Consider the following 11,435-nt stretch of genomic DNA (forward strand, 5'->3'; position numbering starts at 1 on the left):
TTAGCAGACTCTCTTATCCAGAGATATTTACAGTAGTGAGTCATTTAGCAGACTCTCTTATCCAGAGATATTTACAGTAGTGAGTCATTTAGCAGACTCTCTTATCCAGAGATATTTACAGTAGTGAGTCATTTAGCAGACTCTCTTATCCAGAGATATTTACAGTAGTGAGTCATTTAGCAGACTCTCTTATCCAGAGATATTTACAGTAGTGAGTCATTTAGCAGACTCTCTTATCCAGAGAGATTTACAGTAGTGAGTAATTTAGCAGACTCTTATCCAGAGATATTTACAGTAGTGAGTCATTTAGCAGACTCTCTTATCCAGAGATATTTACAGTAGTGAGTCATTTAGCAGACTCTCTTATCCAGAGAGATTTACAGTAGTGAGTCATTTAGCAGACTCTCTTATCCAGAGATATTTACAGTAGTGAGTCATTTAGCAGACTCTCTTATCCAGAGAGATTTACAGTAGTGAGTCATTTAGCAGACTCTCTTATCCAGAGATATTTACAGTAGTGAGTCATTTAGCAGACTCTCTTATCCAGAGATATTTACAGTAGTGAGTCATTTAGCAGACTCTCTTATCCAGAGAGATTTACAGTAGTGAGTCATTTAGCAGACTCTCTTATCCAGAGAGATTTACAGTAGTGAGTCATTTAGCAGACTCTCTTATCCAGAGAGATTTACAGTAGTGAGTCATTTAGCAGACTCTCTTATCCAGAGAGATTTACAGTAGTGAGTCATTTAGCAGACTCTTATCCAGAGATATTTACAGTAGTGAGTCATTTAGCAGACTCTCTTATCCAGAGATATTTACAGTAGTGAGTCATTTAGCAGACTCTTATCCAGAGATATTTACAGTAGTGAGTCATTTAGCAGACTCTCTTATCCAGAGATATTTACAGTAGTGAGTCATTTAGCAGACTCTCTTATCCAGAGTCACTTACAGTAGTGAGTCATTTAGCAGACTCTCTTATCCAGAGAGATTTACAGTAGTGAGTCATTTAGCAGACTCTTATCCAGAGATATTTACAGTAGTGAGTCATTTAGCAGACTCTTATCCAGAGAGATTTACAGTAGTGAGTCATTTAGCAGACTCTCTTATCCAGAGTCACTAACAGTAGTGAGTCATTTAGCAGACTCTCTTATCCAGAGATATTTACAGTAGTGAGTCATTTAGCAGACTCTCTTATCCAGAGATATTTACAGTAGTGAGTCATTTAGCAGACTCTCTTATCCAGAGTCACTTACAGTAGTGAGTCATTTAGCAGACTCTCTTATCCAGAGAGATTTACAGTAGTGAGTCATTTAGCAGACTCTTATCCAGAGATATTTACAGTAGTGAGTCATTTAGCAGACTCTTATCCAGAGAGATTTACAGTAGTGAGTCATTTAGCAGACTCTCTTATCCAGAGTCACTAACAGTAGTGAGTCATTTAGCAGACTCTCTTATCCAGAGAGAGTTACAGTAGTGAGTCATTTAGCAGACTCTCTTATCCAGAATCACTACAGTAGTGAGTCATTTAGCAGACTCTCTTATCCAGAGCCACTTACAGTTAATGTATTCATTAATGAGACGTCCTGAAAATCGGTCTTCTCACAAAAACGTCTGTATCGTTCGAACTGTGTCACGGGACTCGTCTGTAGTTGGTACAGCCTCTTCTGCCGACGTCTGTGTGTAGCATCTGAACAGTTATGGCTACACATTAATATGAGGAAAGGTGAGACTCTCACGAGCACGTACAAGCCAACATGGACTCTTCTCAAGGTCCCCGTATCAATTTTAAAAAATTAATGGAGGTATATATGGAGATAGTTTAGTGCCAAAAATAAGGGCATAAATACATAATAAAGAATAGTTTCCTCATATTTCTTATATCTCTCAGTTTTAGGAAAGACACTTTTAAAAAAACTTCCTTTAGATTTTTTCGGGTCTATCTGTTGTTCCATGTAACGAATATGTTATTCAATGTGTTTCTATTGGCTAATAGCAGTAATGACAAACTCAATGTTTCATCAAATATTGTTTTTCATATATATTTTTTGATACCTTAAGGGGTCGTAAAATACTAAATGAAATAACTAAATGATCCTTGGTATGACCATCTTAAAACAATTCAATATGTTAGCTTAGTAGAACCCCCCCTTCCCCAGGGCTTAGACTCTAGAGGGATAAAGTAGCTATCAGCTTGGATTGGGCTGGGGTGGAGGGTTGGGGTGGAGGGTTGGGGTGTAGGGTTGGGGTGGAGGGTTGTGGTGGAGGGTTTGGGTGTAGGGTTGGGGTGGAGGGTTGGGGTGGAGGGTTGGGGTGTAGGGTTGGGGTGGAGGGTTGGGGTGGAGGGTTTGGGTTGGGGTGTAGGGTTGGGGTGGAGGGTTGTGGTGGAGGGTTTGGGTGTAGGGTGGAGGGTTTGGGTGTAGGGTGGAGGGTTGGGGTGGAGGGTTGGGGTGGAGGGTTGGGGTGGAGGGTTGGGGTGGAGGGTTTGGGTGGAGGGTTGGGGTTGGGGTGTAGGGTTGGGGTGTAGGGTTGTGGTGGAGGGTTGGGGTGGAGTGTTGGGGTGTAGGGTTGGGGTGGAGGGTTTGGGTGTAGGGTTGGGGTGGAGGGTTGGGGTGAAGGGTTGGGGTGTAGGGTTGGGGTGGAGGGTTGGGGTGGAGGGTTGGGCTGTAGGGTTGGGGTGGAGGGTTGGGGTGTAGGGTGGAGGGTTGGGGTGGAGGGTTGGGGTGTAGGGTTGGGGTGGAGGTTTGTGGTGGAGGGTTGGGGTGGAGGGTTGGGGTGAAGGGTTGGGGTGGAGGGTTTGGGTGTAGGGTAGAGGGTTGGGGTGGAGGGTTGGGGTGGAGGGTTTGGGTGGAGGGTTTGGGTGGAGGGTTGGGGTGGAGGGTTTGGGTGGAGGGTTGGGGTGGAGGGTTGGGGTGGAGGGTTGGGGTGTAGGGTTGGGGTGGAGGATTTTGGTGTAGGGTTTGGGTGGAGGGTTTGGGTGAAGAGTTGGGGTGTAGGGTTTGGGTGGAGGGTTGGGGTGTAGGGTTGGGGTGTAGGGTTGGGGTGGAGGGTTGGGGTGTAGGGTTGGGGTGGAGGGTTGGGGTGGAGGGTTTGGGTGTAGGGTTTGGGTGGAGGGTTTGGGTGGAGGGTTGGGGTGGAGGGTTGGGGTTGGGGTGTAGGGTTGGGGTGGAGGGTTGGGGTGGAGGGTTGGGTTGAGGTTTGGGGTGTAGGGTTGGGGTGTAGGGTTGGGGTGGAGGGTTGGGGTGGAGGGTTGGGGTGAAGGGTTGGGGTGGAGGGTTTGGGTGTAGGGTGGAGGGTTGGGGTGGAGGGTTGGGGTGGAGGTTTGTGGTGGAGGGTTGGGGTGGAGGGTTGGGGTGAAGGGTTGGGGTGGAGGGTTGGGGTTGGGGTGTAGGGTTGGGGTGTAGGGTTGGGGTGTAGGGTTGGGGTGGAGGGTTGGGGTGTAGGGTTGGGCTGGAGGGTTTGGGTGTAGGGTTTGGGTTGAGGGTTTGGGTGAAGGGTTGGGGTGTAGGGTTGGGGTGTAGGGTTGGGGTTGGGGTGGAAGGTTGGGGTGGAGGGTTTGGGTGGAGGGTTGGGGTGGAGGGTTGGGGTGTAGGGTTGGGGTGTAGGGTTGGGGTGGAGGGTTTGGGTGGAGGGTTGGGGTGTAGGGTTGGGGTGTAGGGTTGGGGTGGAGGGTTTGGGTGTAGGGTTGGGGTGGAGGGTTGGGGTGGAGGGTTTGGGTGTAGGGTTTGGGTGGAGGGTTGGGGTGTAGGGTTGGGGTGGAGGGTTGGGGTTGGGGTGGAGGGTTGGGGTTGGGGTGAAGGGTTTGGGTGGGGGGATTGGGTGGAGGTTTGGGGTGTAGGGTTGGGGTGTAGGGTTTGGGTGTAGGGTTGGGGTGTAGGGTTTGAGCATAGCCTGAAGGTAGGGAGGGGCAGTTCCTCTTGCTGCTCCGTAGGCAAGCACCAAGGTCTTGTAGTGGATGAGAGCTTCGACTGGAAGGCAGTGGAGTGAGGTGAGGAGCGGGCGACAAGGGAGAACTTGGGTTGAACACCAGGTGAGGCAGGGGTTTGATGGCACAAGCAGGGAGCCCAGCCAACAGAGAGCTGCAGTAGTCCAGACGGGAGATGACAAGTGCCTGGATTAGGACCTGCGCCACTTCCTGTGTGAGGTACGGTGGTACTCTACGGATATTATAGAACATGAACCTGCAGGAGCGAGTCACTGCTGTGATGTTTGCAGAGAGTAACAGGGTGTTGTCCAGGGTCATGCAAAGGTTATTTGCACACTGGGAGGGGGACACCGTGGAGTTGTCAACCGTAATGGAGAGGTCTTTGAGCGAGCATGCCTTTTCAGGGAGCTCCGTGTTGTTGAGGTGGTGGGTCGACATCCAAGCTGAGATATATGCCAGGCACGCAGAGATGCGTGTCACCACCTGGGTATCAGGAATCAAATCATATTTATTTGTCACATTCTCCGAATACAACAAGTGTAGATCTTACCGTGAAATCCTTACTTACAAGCCCTTAACCAACAATGCAGTTCAAGAAATAGAGTTAAGAAAATATTTAATAAATAAACTAAAGTTAAAAATGTAATAAAAAGTAACACAATAAAATAACAATACCGAGGCTACATACAGGGGGTACCGGTACTGAGTCAATGTGCGGGGGAATAAAATTGAGTGTCATCCACATAGCAATGATAGGAGAGACCATGTGAGGATATAACGGAGCTGAGTGACTTGGTAAATAGAGAGAAGAGCAGAGAACCTAGAACCGAGCCCTGGGGGACACCAGTAGTGAGAGTACGTGGTGCAGATACAGATCCTCTCCACATCACCTGGTAGAGAGCGGCCTGCCAGGTAGGATGCAATCCAAACGTGTGCAGAGCCTGAGACACCCAGCCCTGAGAGGGTGGAGAGGATCTGATAGAGCCTGAGACACCCAGCCCTGAGAGGGTGGAGAGGAGGATCTGATAGAGTCTGAGACACCCAGCCCTGAGAGGGGGGAGAGGAGGATCTGATAGAGTCTGAGACACCCAGCCCTGAGAGGGTGGAGAGGAGGATCTGATAGAGTCTGAGACACCCAGCCCTGAGAGGGTGGAGAGGAGGATCTGATAGAGCCTGAGAACCCCAGCCCTGAGAGTGTCCTGCTGGGTAGGATGCAGTCAGTGTGCAGCGCTTGAGATGTCCAGCTCTGAGAGGGTGGAGAGGAGGATCTGATGGTCCACGGTGTCAAATGCAGCGGATGGATCTAGGTGGATGAGAACAGAGGAGACCGAGTCAGATTTGGCAGTGCAAAGAGCCTCTGTGACACAGAGAAGAGACGTCTTGGGTTGAGTGACCCGTCTTGAAGCCTTACTGGTTAGGGTTAAGAAGATCGTTCTGAGAGAGATAACAAGAGAGTTGGTCAGAGACGGAAATAATTTAAAAAAGGGATACTGGTCTGTAGTTTTTGACGTCAGATGTATTTATTTATTATATATTTTTTTTTAGGTGGGAGATCAGCTTTAATATTGCAGATAGAATGTAGCTTCCATCAATGTAATTGTCTGCATCACTTCCAATCAGGGGTCGAGTGTTGTTTTCTTGAGGAGTGGAGCGACTCTGACCATTTTGAAGTCAGAGGGGACGCAGCCAGTGGTCAGGGATGAGTTGATGAGGGAAGTGAGGAATAGGAGAAGGTCTCCAGAGATGACCTGGAGAAGGGAGGAGGGGTTGGGGTCGAGTGGGCAGGTTGTTTGGTGGCCGGACCTCACTAGTCACAGGATGTGCTTCTACACCTGCATTGCTTGCTGTTTGGGGTTTTAGGCTGGGTTTCTATACAGCACTTTGAGATATCAGCTAATGTACGAAGGGCTATATAAATACACTTGATTTGATTTGATTTGATGTCCTCTGGAGAGAGAGGGGAGAAAGAGGTCAAGGCGTAGGGTAGCTCGGGTGTGTGGGAAAGTGGACTTGAGGCTGAGGGAACGAGGAGCGGATATCGTGAAAGTGTTTGAAAAAGTTGTCAACGGAGAGGGAGGAGGGAGGGCGAGGGGGTGAAGGATTAAGGAGGGAGGAGAAGGTAGTGAAAGGATGATAGGTCCTCTAAAAGTTACATTTTCCTCCATTTTCACTCAGCTCCCCACAGCCCTGTTCTGTAATCACACAAGGAGTCACTCAGCCACGGAGCAGGAGAGGAGGGCCGAGCCGACCGGGAGGAAAGGAGACAGTGCCAGTCATAGGATGCGGAAAGGGGGGAGAGTAGGGTCGAAGAGGCAGAATCAGGAGACAGGAGGGAGAAGGATTTAGCAGAAGGGAGAGATGATAGGATAGAAGAGGAGAGAGTAGTGGGAGAGAGAGTGTGAAGATTGTGACAGCACATAACCATCTGGGTTGGGTTGGAGGAGACGGGAAAGAAACAAAGTATTGATCAGAGACCTGGAGGCGGATTGCAGTGAGATTAGTATTGATCAGAGACCTGGAGGGGGGTTGCAGTGAGATTAGTATTGATCAGAGACCTGGAGGGGGATTGCAGTGAGATTAGTATTGATCAGAGACCTGGAGGGGGGTTGCAGTGAGATTAGTATTGATCAGAGACCTGGAGGGGGGTTGCAGTGAGATTAGTATTGATCAGAGGCCTGGAGGGGGGTTGCAGTGAGATTAGTATTGATCAGAGACCTAGAGGGGGGTTGCAGTGAGATTAGTATTGATCAGAGACCTGGAGGGGGGTTGCAGTGCGATTAGTAGAGTAAAGATTAGGTCAAGCATATTGCTTAATGTCCTTTGGGTGGTGGACCATTCTTGAAACACACTGGAAACTGTTGAGCCTGAATCGCCCAGCAGCGTTCCAGTTCTTGACTCAAACCATGCACCTGGCACCTACTACCATAACCCGTTGAAAGGCAGTTAAATCTTTGTCTTGCCCATTCACCCTCTGAATGGCACACGTCTCAATCATCTCGAGGCTTAAAATCTTTCTTTAACTTGTCTCCGCCCCTTCATCTACACTGATTGAAGTGGATTTTCCCTTATTGACATCAATAAGGGATCATAGCTTTCACCTGGATTCACCTGGTCAGTCTATGTCATGGAAAGAGCAGGTGTTCTTAATGTTTTGTATACCACAGGAGGTTGGTGGCACCTTAATTAGGGAGGATAGGCTCGTGGTAATGGCTGGAGTGGAATCAGTGGAATGGTATCAAATACACAAAACACATTGTTTCCATGGTTTCCAGGTGTTTGATGCCATTCCATTTGCTCCATTCCAGCCATTATCATGAGCCGTCCTCCCCTCAGCAGCCTCCACTGTTGTATACTCAGTGTAGTTGTCAAAGCTACAAAACAAGCAAAATGAGATCTGAAAATAACTAGGTAAGAGCAGTCAGCAGTTCACACAACAGGTTAAGCTACTGGGAAGACAGACAGCACTTAAAGTAAATGGCCCCAGCAAGCAAAACAAACAGTACTAGACCACAAAAGATAAAGACACACATGATACTAACCACTCCTGGACCTATCAGGTGTCCTCTAGTTATAGAATGAACCAAATGCAGGTGAATTAGAACCTGGAAGGATTTAAACTGGCTGAATATGTGGAAAGAAAAGTGTGAGAATTCAAGTCTTATATTGGATTAGTATTCAACCGTTTTTAATTTCAGAAGGGGAATGTTATATCTCACTGCCCTGAGGTGAAAGCATTGTGTTAAAAAGACCCTCATTTAGCTGTGGTTTAATGGATGACAAGCAGGGTTTAATATAGCCTTACCAGCAGGAACTCTCTCTAGTTCTGGTTCTAATATGACAGCAACACCCAAAGATGACTGCAACAGTCGACTTAGGTCATAAAATCTGCTCTCTGGGTGCTTTAGAAGGTTTAGACTGCACAAGACAGACCCTAACTCTAACCCTAACCCTTTGCCTTTCCTCACATACCACTACTCTCTCTTCTTCTCTACAGGAAAGAGGAACTCTGTGCTCCAACACAAAGTCGCCCAGAACTCAGGAACTGTGAACCTCCAGGAGAATGAGATCATCCAGAGGATCGTACAGCATGACCGTGACATGGCTATCCAGAGCAACATCTCTCCCCATTCCCTGAACCTCCCATCCTCCACCTCAGGGGTCATCTGGGCTCCCCTGGTCCAGGGCCCCCTCCAGGCCGCTGCAGCCACCACATCCCTGGCTTTGGCCTTCTCTCACTCCCAGCTCCAAGCCCAGCTCCCTCCCATCCTCTTCCACCATCCGCTCCCCGTCTCCAGGTCGTTCAAGGATCCAGGAGGCCACCGTTTGGAAAGGGGTGTGTTTGTGGGCGTGTCTGCAGCTGGAGGTATGGGCGTTCCCAGCTGTGGCTCCGGGGCTGCATCTCCGGCCGGTTCTGTGAAGTTCCGTTCTGGAGTGGACACTCCGATATTAGCCTCGTTTCGGGCGCAACATCTAGTCTCCACCTCCTCCTCCTCCATGTCTCCTCTGTCACCTATGACCTCCATGTACCAGCCCACCACCACCACCAACTTCCAGGCCCAGCCCAGCGGAGGCTCTCCCTTCCTCTTGGGCCAGGCCTCAATCCAGGGGTATCCGTCCTCCTCCTCCTACGCGGCCCAGCTCCACCACCACCACCACCCGTACAGCTCACCAAGTTCCCAACAGCAGGGGGCATCAGGAAGACCCACCATGGACTCGGGAAGGTTCTCAGCCCCCTCTGGTTCCACCCTAAGCCCTCTCATCTGTAACTCTGTCAGCCCCATCCTGAGCCAGCTACAGCAACACGACTCCTCTTCCTCTCACGCTACCAGCTCTCAGCAGGTCCAGAGGGGGATGGGCTCTGGTGAACATCAGGAGAGAGCATACTCCCACTGTTCCTACGCCAGCACCAGCCCTAGCTACACCACCCTAAACCACAGCTCCAGTGGGTTTCTATCAATACCTATCCCACAACAGGCCAGCCTTGGAGGTGGTGGAGCCTCATCCTCCCTGGTGCATCACAGTCTGGCGGGTCTGCAGTCCAGCCTCCATCCCACCCTCCACTCTGGCCTCCACCCTGGCCTCCACGCCGGCCTCCTCCCTCAGGTTCTCCCGGTGGACTCTGCCCATTCATCCCACTCTGCCCTCGCCTCGCTGGCCCAGTACGGATCAGGGGATGGCTCCCCGTCCTGCACCCCACCGGTGGCACCCAGTCCCACCATCCAGAGCCCACTGACAGGAAGGACGGTGCTTCACCATCATCACCACAGCCAACTCAGCCAGCTCCACAGCCAACCCTCCAGCGCCATGGGCTCTCACAGTTCCCTCACCCCACAGACGTCATGCCCCGTTAGGGTAGACGAAAGAGGGCAGAGGGCAGAGTCCTTAGTGGACCTCTTCACCCAGGATGTCAGGACTATCTCCACTGTTTCCACCTCTGGTTCAGTCAGCTACCTGCCCCAAGAAGGGTCTCTATCCAGACCGTCTCTCTCCATACCTTCAGGGGGGTCTGGTTCTTCTCACTTCTCCTCTCCTCCCATGACAGAGGGTAGCAGTAATAAACTCCCACGTCACACCTCTGAGTCACTACACTCCCTCGGGATCTGAACTTCCAACTCCTGTGAACCAAGGAGCACCGACCTCTTCACATCCCAACCCCAGTCATCCTGCTACCCCGGCCAAGACATCCGAGGCAGAGTACAGACTCCCCGAACTTCCCTCCAACCTGTGAGGTTGAAACACACCCTCCTGCGATGTCTAAACTATGGGGAAATTGTCTTCGGTATTGGCATTGTATTTTTTAATCGCTAGTGTCGTTTTTTTTTTTTTTTATTCAAGGAGGGTGTGAATGAGTGCATATCCATATTGGAGGAAAAAAAACTTAGGACAGAGATGTATTTTTAATGCAGCGTGAATGACCTAACGTAAAAGGACAGAGTTCCCAGCGGGCAAAACCAGTTCTGGTTGTAAACGAGTGGTAATGACGTCGTTTCAGCCATCTTTGCCCGCTGGGTTAAGTATTTTTCTACAGTACAATGTTGAATGTGGAGGTACTGTACCAATGTGGATTGTTTGATAATGTTAAACTACAAGAAAGTATACTGATCAATTTCCAATAATGTACAATATCTATTGTAGCCTATATCCTCACATTGTAATTTTGTGTTAAGGTATTTGTTTAAAAGCTGTTGTTCAGACATACACTACATATACAAACGTATGTGGACACCCCTTCAAATTTGTGAATTTGGCTATTTCAGCCACACCTGTTGCGGACAGGTGTATAAAATCGAGCACACCGCCATGCAATCTCCATGGACAAACATTGGCAGTAGAATGGCCCGTACTGAAGAGCTCAGTGACATTCAACATGCCATCGTCATAGGATGCCATCTTTCCAACAAGTCAGTCAAATTTCTACCCTGCTAGAGCTTCCCCAGTCAACTGTAAGTGCTGTTATTGTGAACTGGAAACGTCTAGGAGCAACAACGGCTCAGCCGCGAAGTGGTAGACCACACAAGCTCACAGAACGGCTGAAGCACGTAGCGCATAACAATTATCTGTCCTGGGTTGCAACACTCACTACAGAGTTCCAAACTGCCTCTGGAAGCAAAGTCAGCATAAGAAGTGTTTGTCGGTAGCTTCATGAAATGGGTTTCCATGGTCGAGCAGTTGCACACAGGCCTAAGATAACCATGCGCAATTCCAAGAGTGGTCTGACAGACAAATCTGTGTTTGACGTATGCCAGGAGAACGCTACCTGCCCGAATGCATAGTGCTAACTGTAAAGTTTGGTGGAGGAGGAATAATGGTCTGGGGCTGTTTTTCATTGTTGGGGCTAGTGCCCTTAGTTTCAGTGAAGGGAAATCTTAATGTTACAGCATACAGGGACATTCTAGTTGATTCTGTGCTTCCAACTTTGTGGCAACAGTTTGGGGAAGCTCCTTTCCTGTTTCAGCATGACAATGCCCCCAGGCACAAAGTGAGGTCCATACAGAAATGGTTTGTCGAGATCGGTGTGGAAAAACTGGCCTGCACAGAGCCCTGACCTCAAACCCATCGAACACCGTTGGAATGAATTGGAACGCAGCCAGGCCTAATCGTCCAACATCAGTGCCCGACCTCACTAATGCTCTTGTGGCTGAATGGAAGCAAGTCCCCGCAGCAATGTTCCCACATCTAGTGGAAAGCCTTCCCAGAAGAGTGGAGGTTGTTATAGCAGCAATGTTCCAACATCTAGTAGAAAGCCCTCCCAGAAGAGTGGGGGCTGTTATAGCAGCAATGTTCCCACATCTAGTGGAAAGCCTTCCCAGAAGAGTGGAGGTTGTTATAGCAGTAAAAAGGAATGGACCAACTCCATATGCCCATGATTTTGGAATGAGATGTTTGACGAGCGTGTCCACATACTTTTGATCATGTAGTGTATTCATCTAACATTTTACCCAATAGAGATTATTTTTAAATTCAGAATAACACCAACAATATTTTTCCTTTTATTTATATTATTATATTTTCT

At 49.1% G+C, this 11,435-nt stretch overlaps 1 protein-coding gene across 1 annotated transcript in view; it reads left to right on the forward strand.

Annotated features, from left to right (window-relative positions):
• The window catches only part of LOC110522714 (potassium/sodium hyperpolarization-activated cyclic nucleotide-gated channel 3-like), a 55,762-nt gene extending 46,156 nt beyond the window's left edge, over window positions 1–9,606 (forward strand). The window contains exon 8 of the mRNA XM_036968570.1: window positions 7,917–9,606. Coding sequence (XP_036824465.1) covers window positions 7,917–9,526 — 1,610 coding nt within the window. The 3' untranslated portion in view covers window positions 9,527–9,606. The remainder of the gene's footprint in view (window positions 1–7,916) is intronic.
• The last annotated feature ends 1,829 nt before the right edge of the window (window positions 9,607–11,435 follow it).

This window comes from Oncorhynchus mykiss, chromosome 30 (assembly GCF_013265735.2).
Source record: "Oncorhynchus mykiss isolate Arlee chromosome 30, USDA_OmykA_1.1, whole genome shotgun sequence".
Lineage (NCBI taxonomy): Eukaryota > Metazoa > Chordata > Actinopteri > Salmoniformes > Salmonidae > Oncorhynchus > Oncorhynchus mykiss.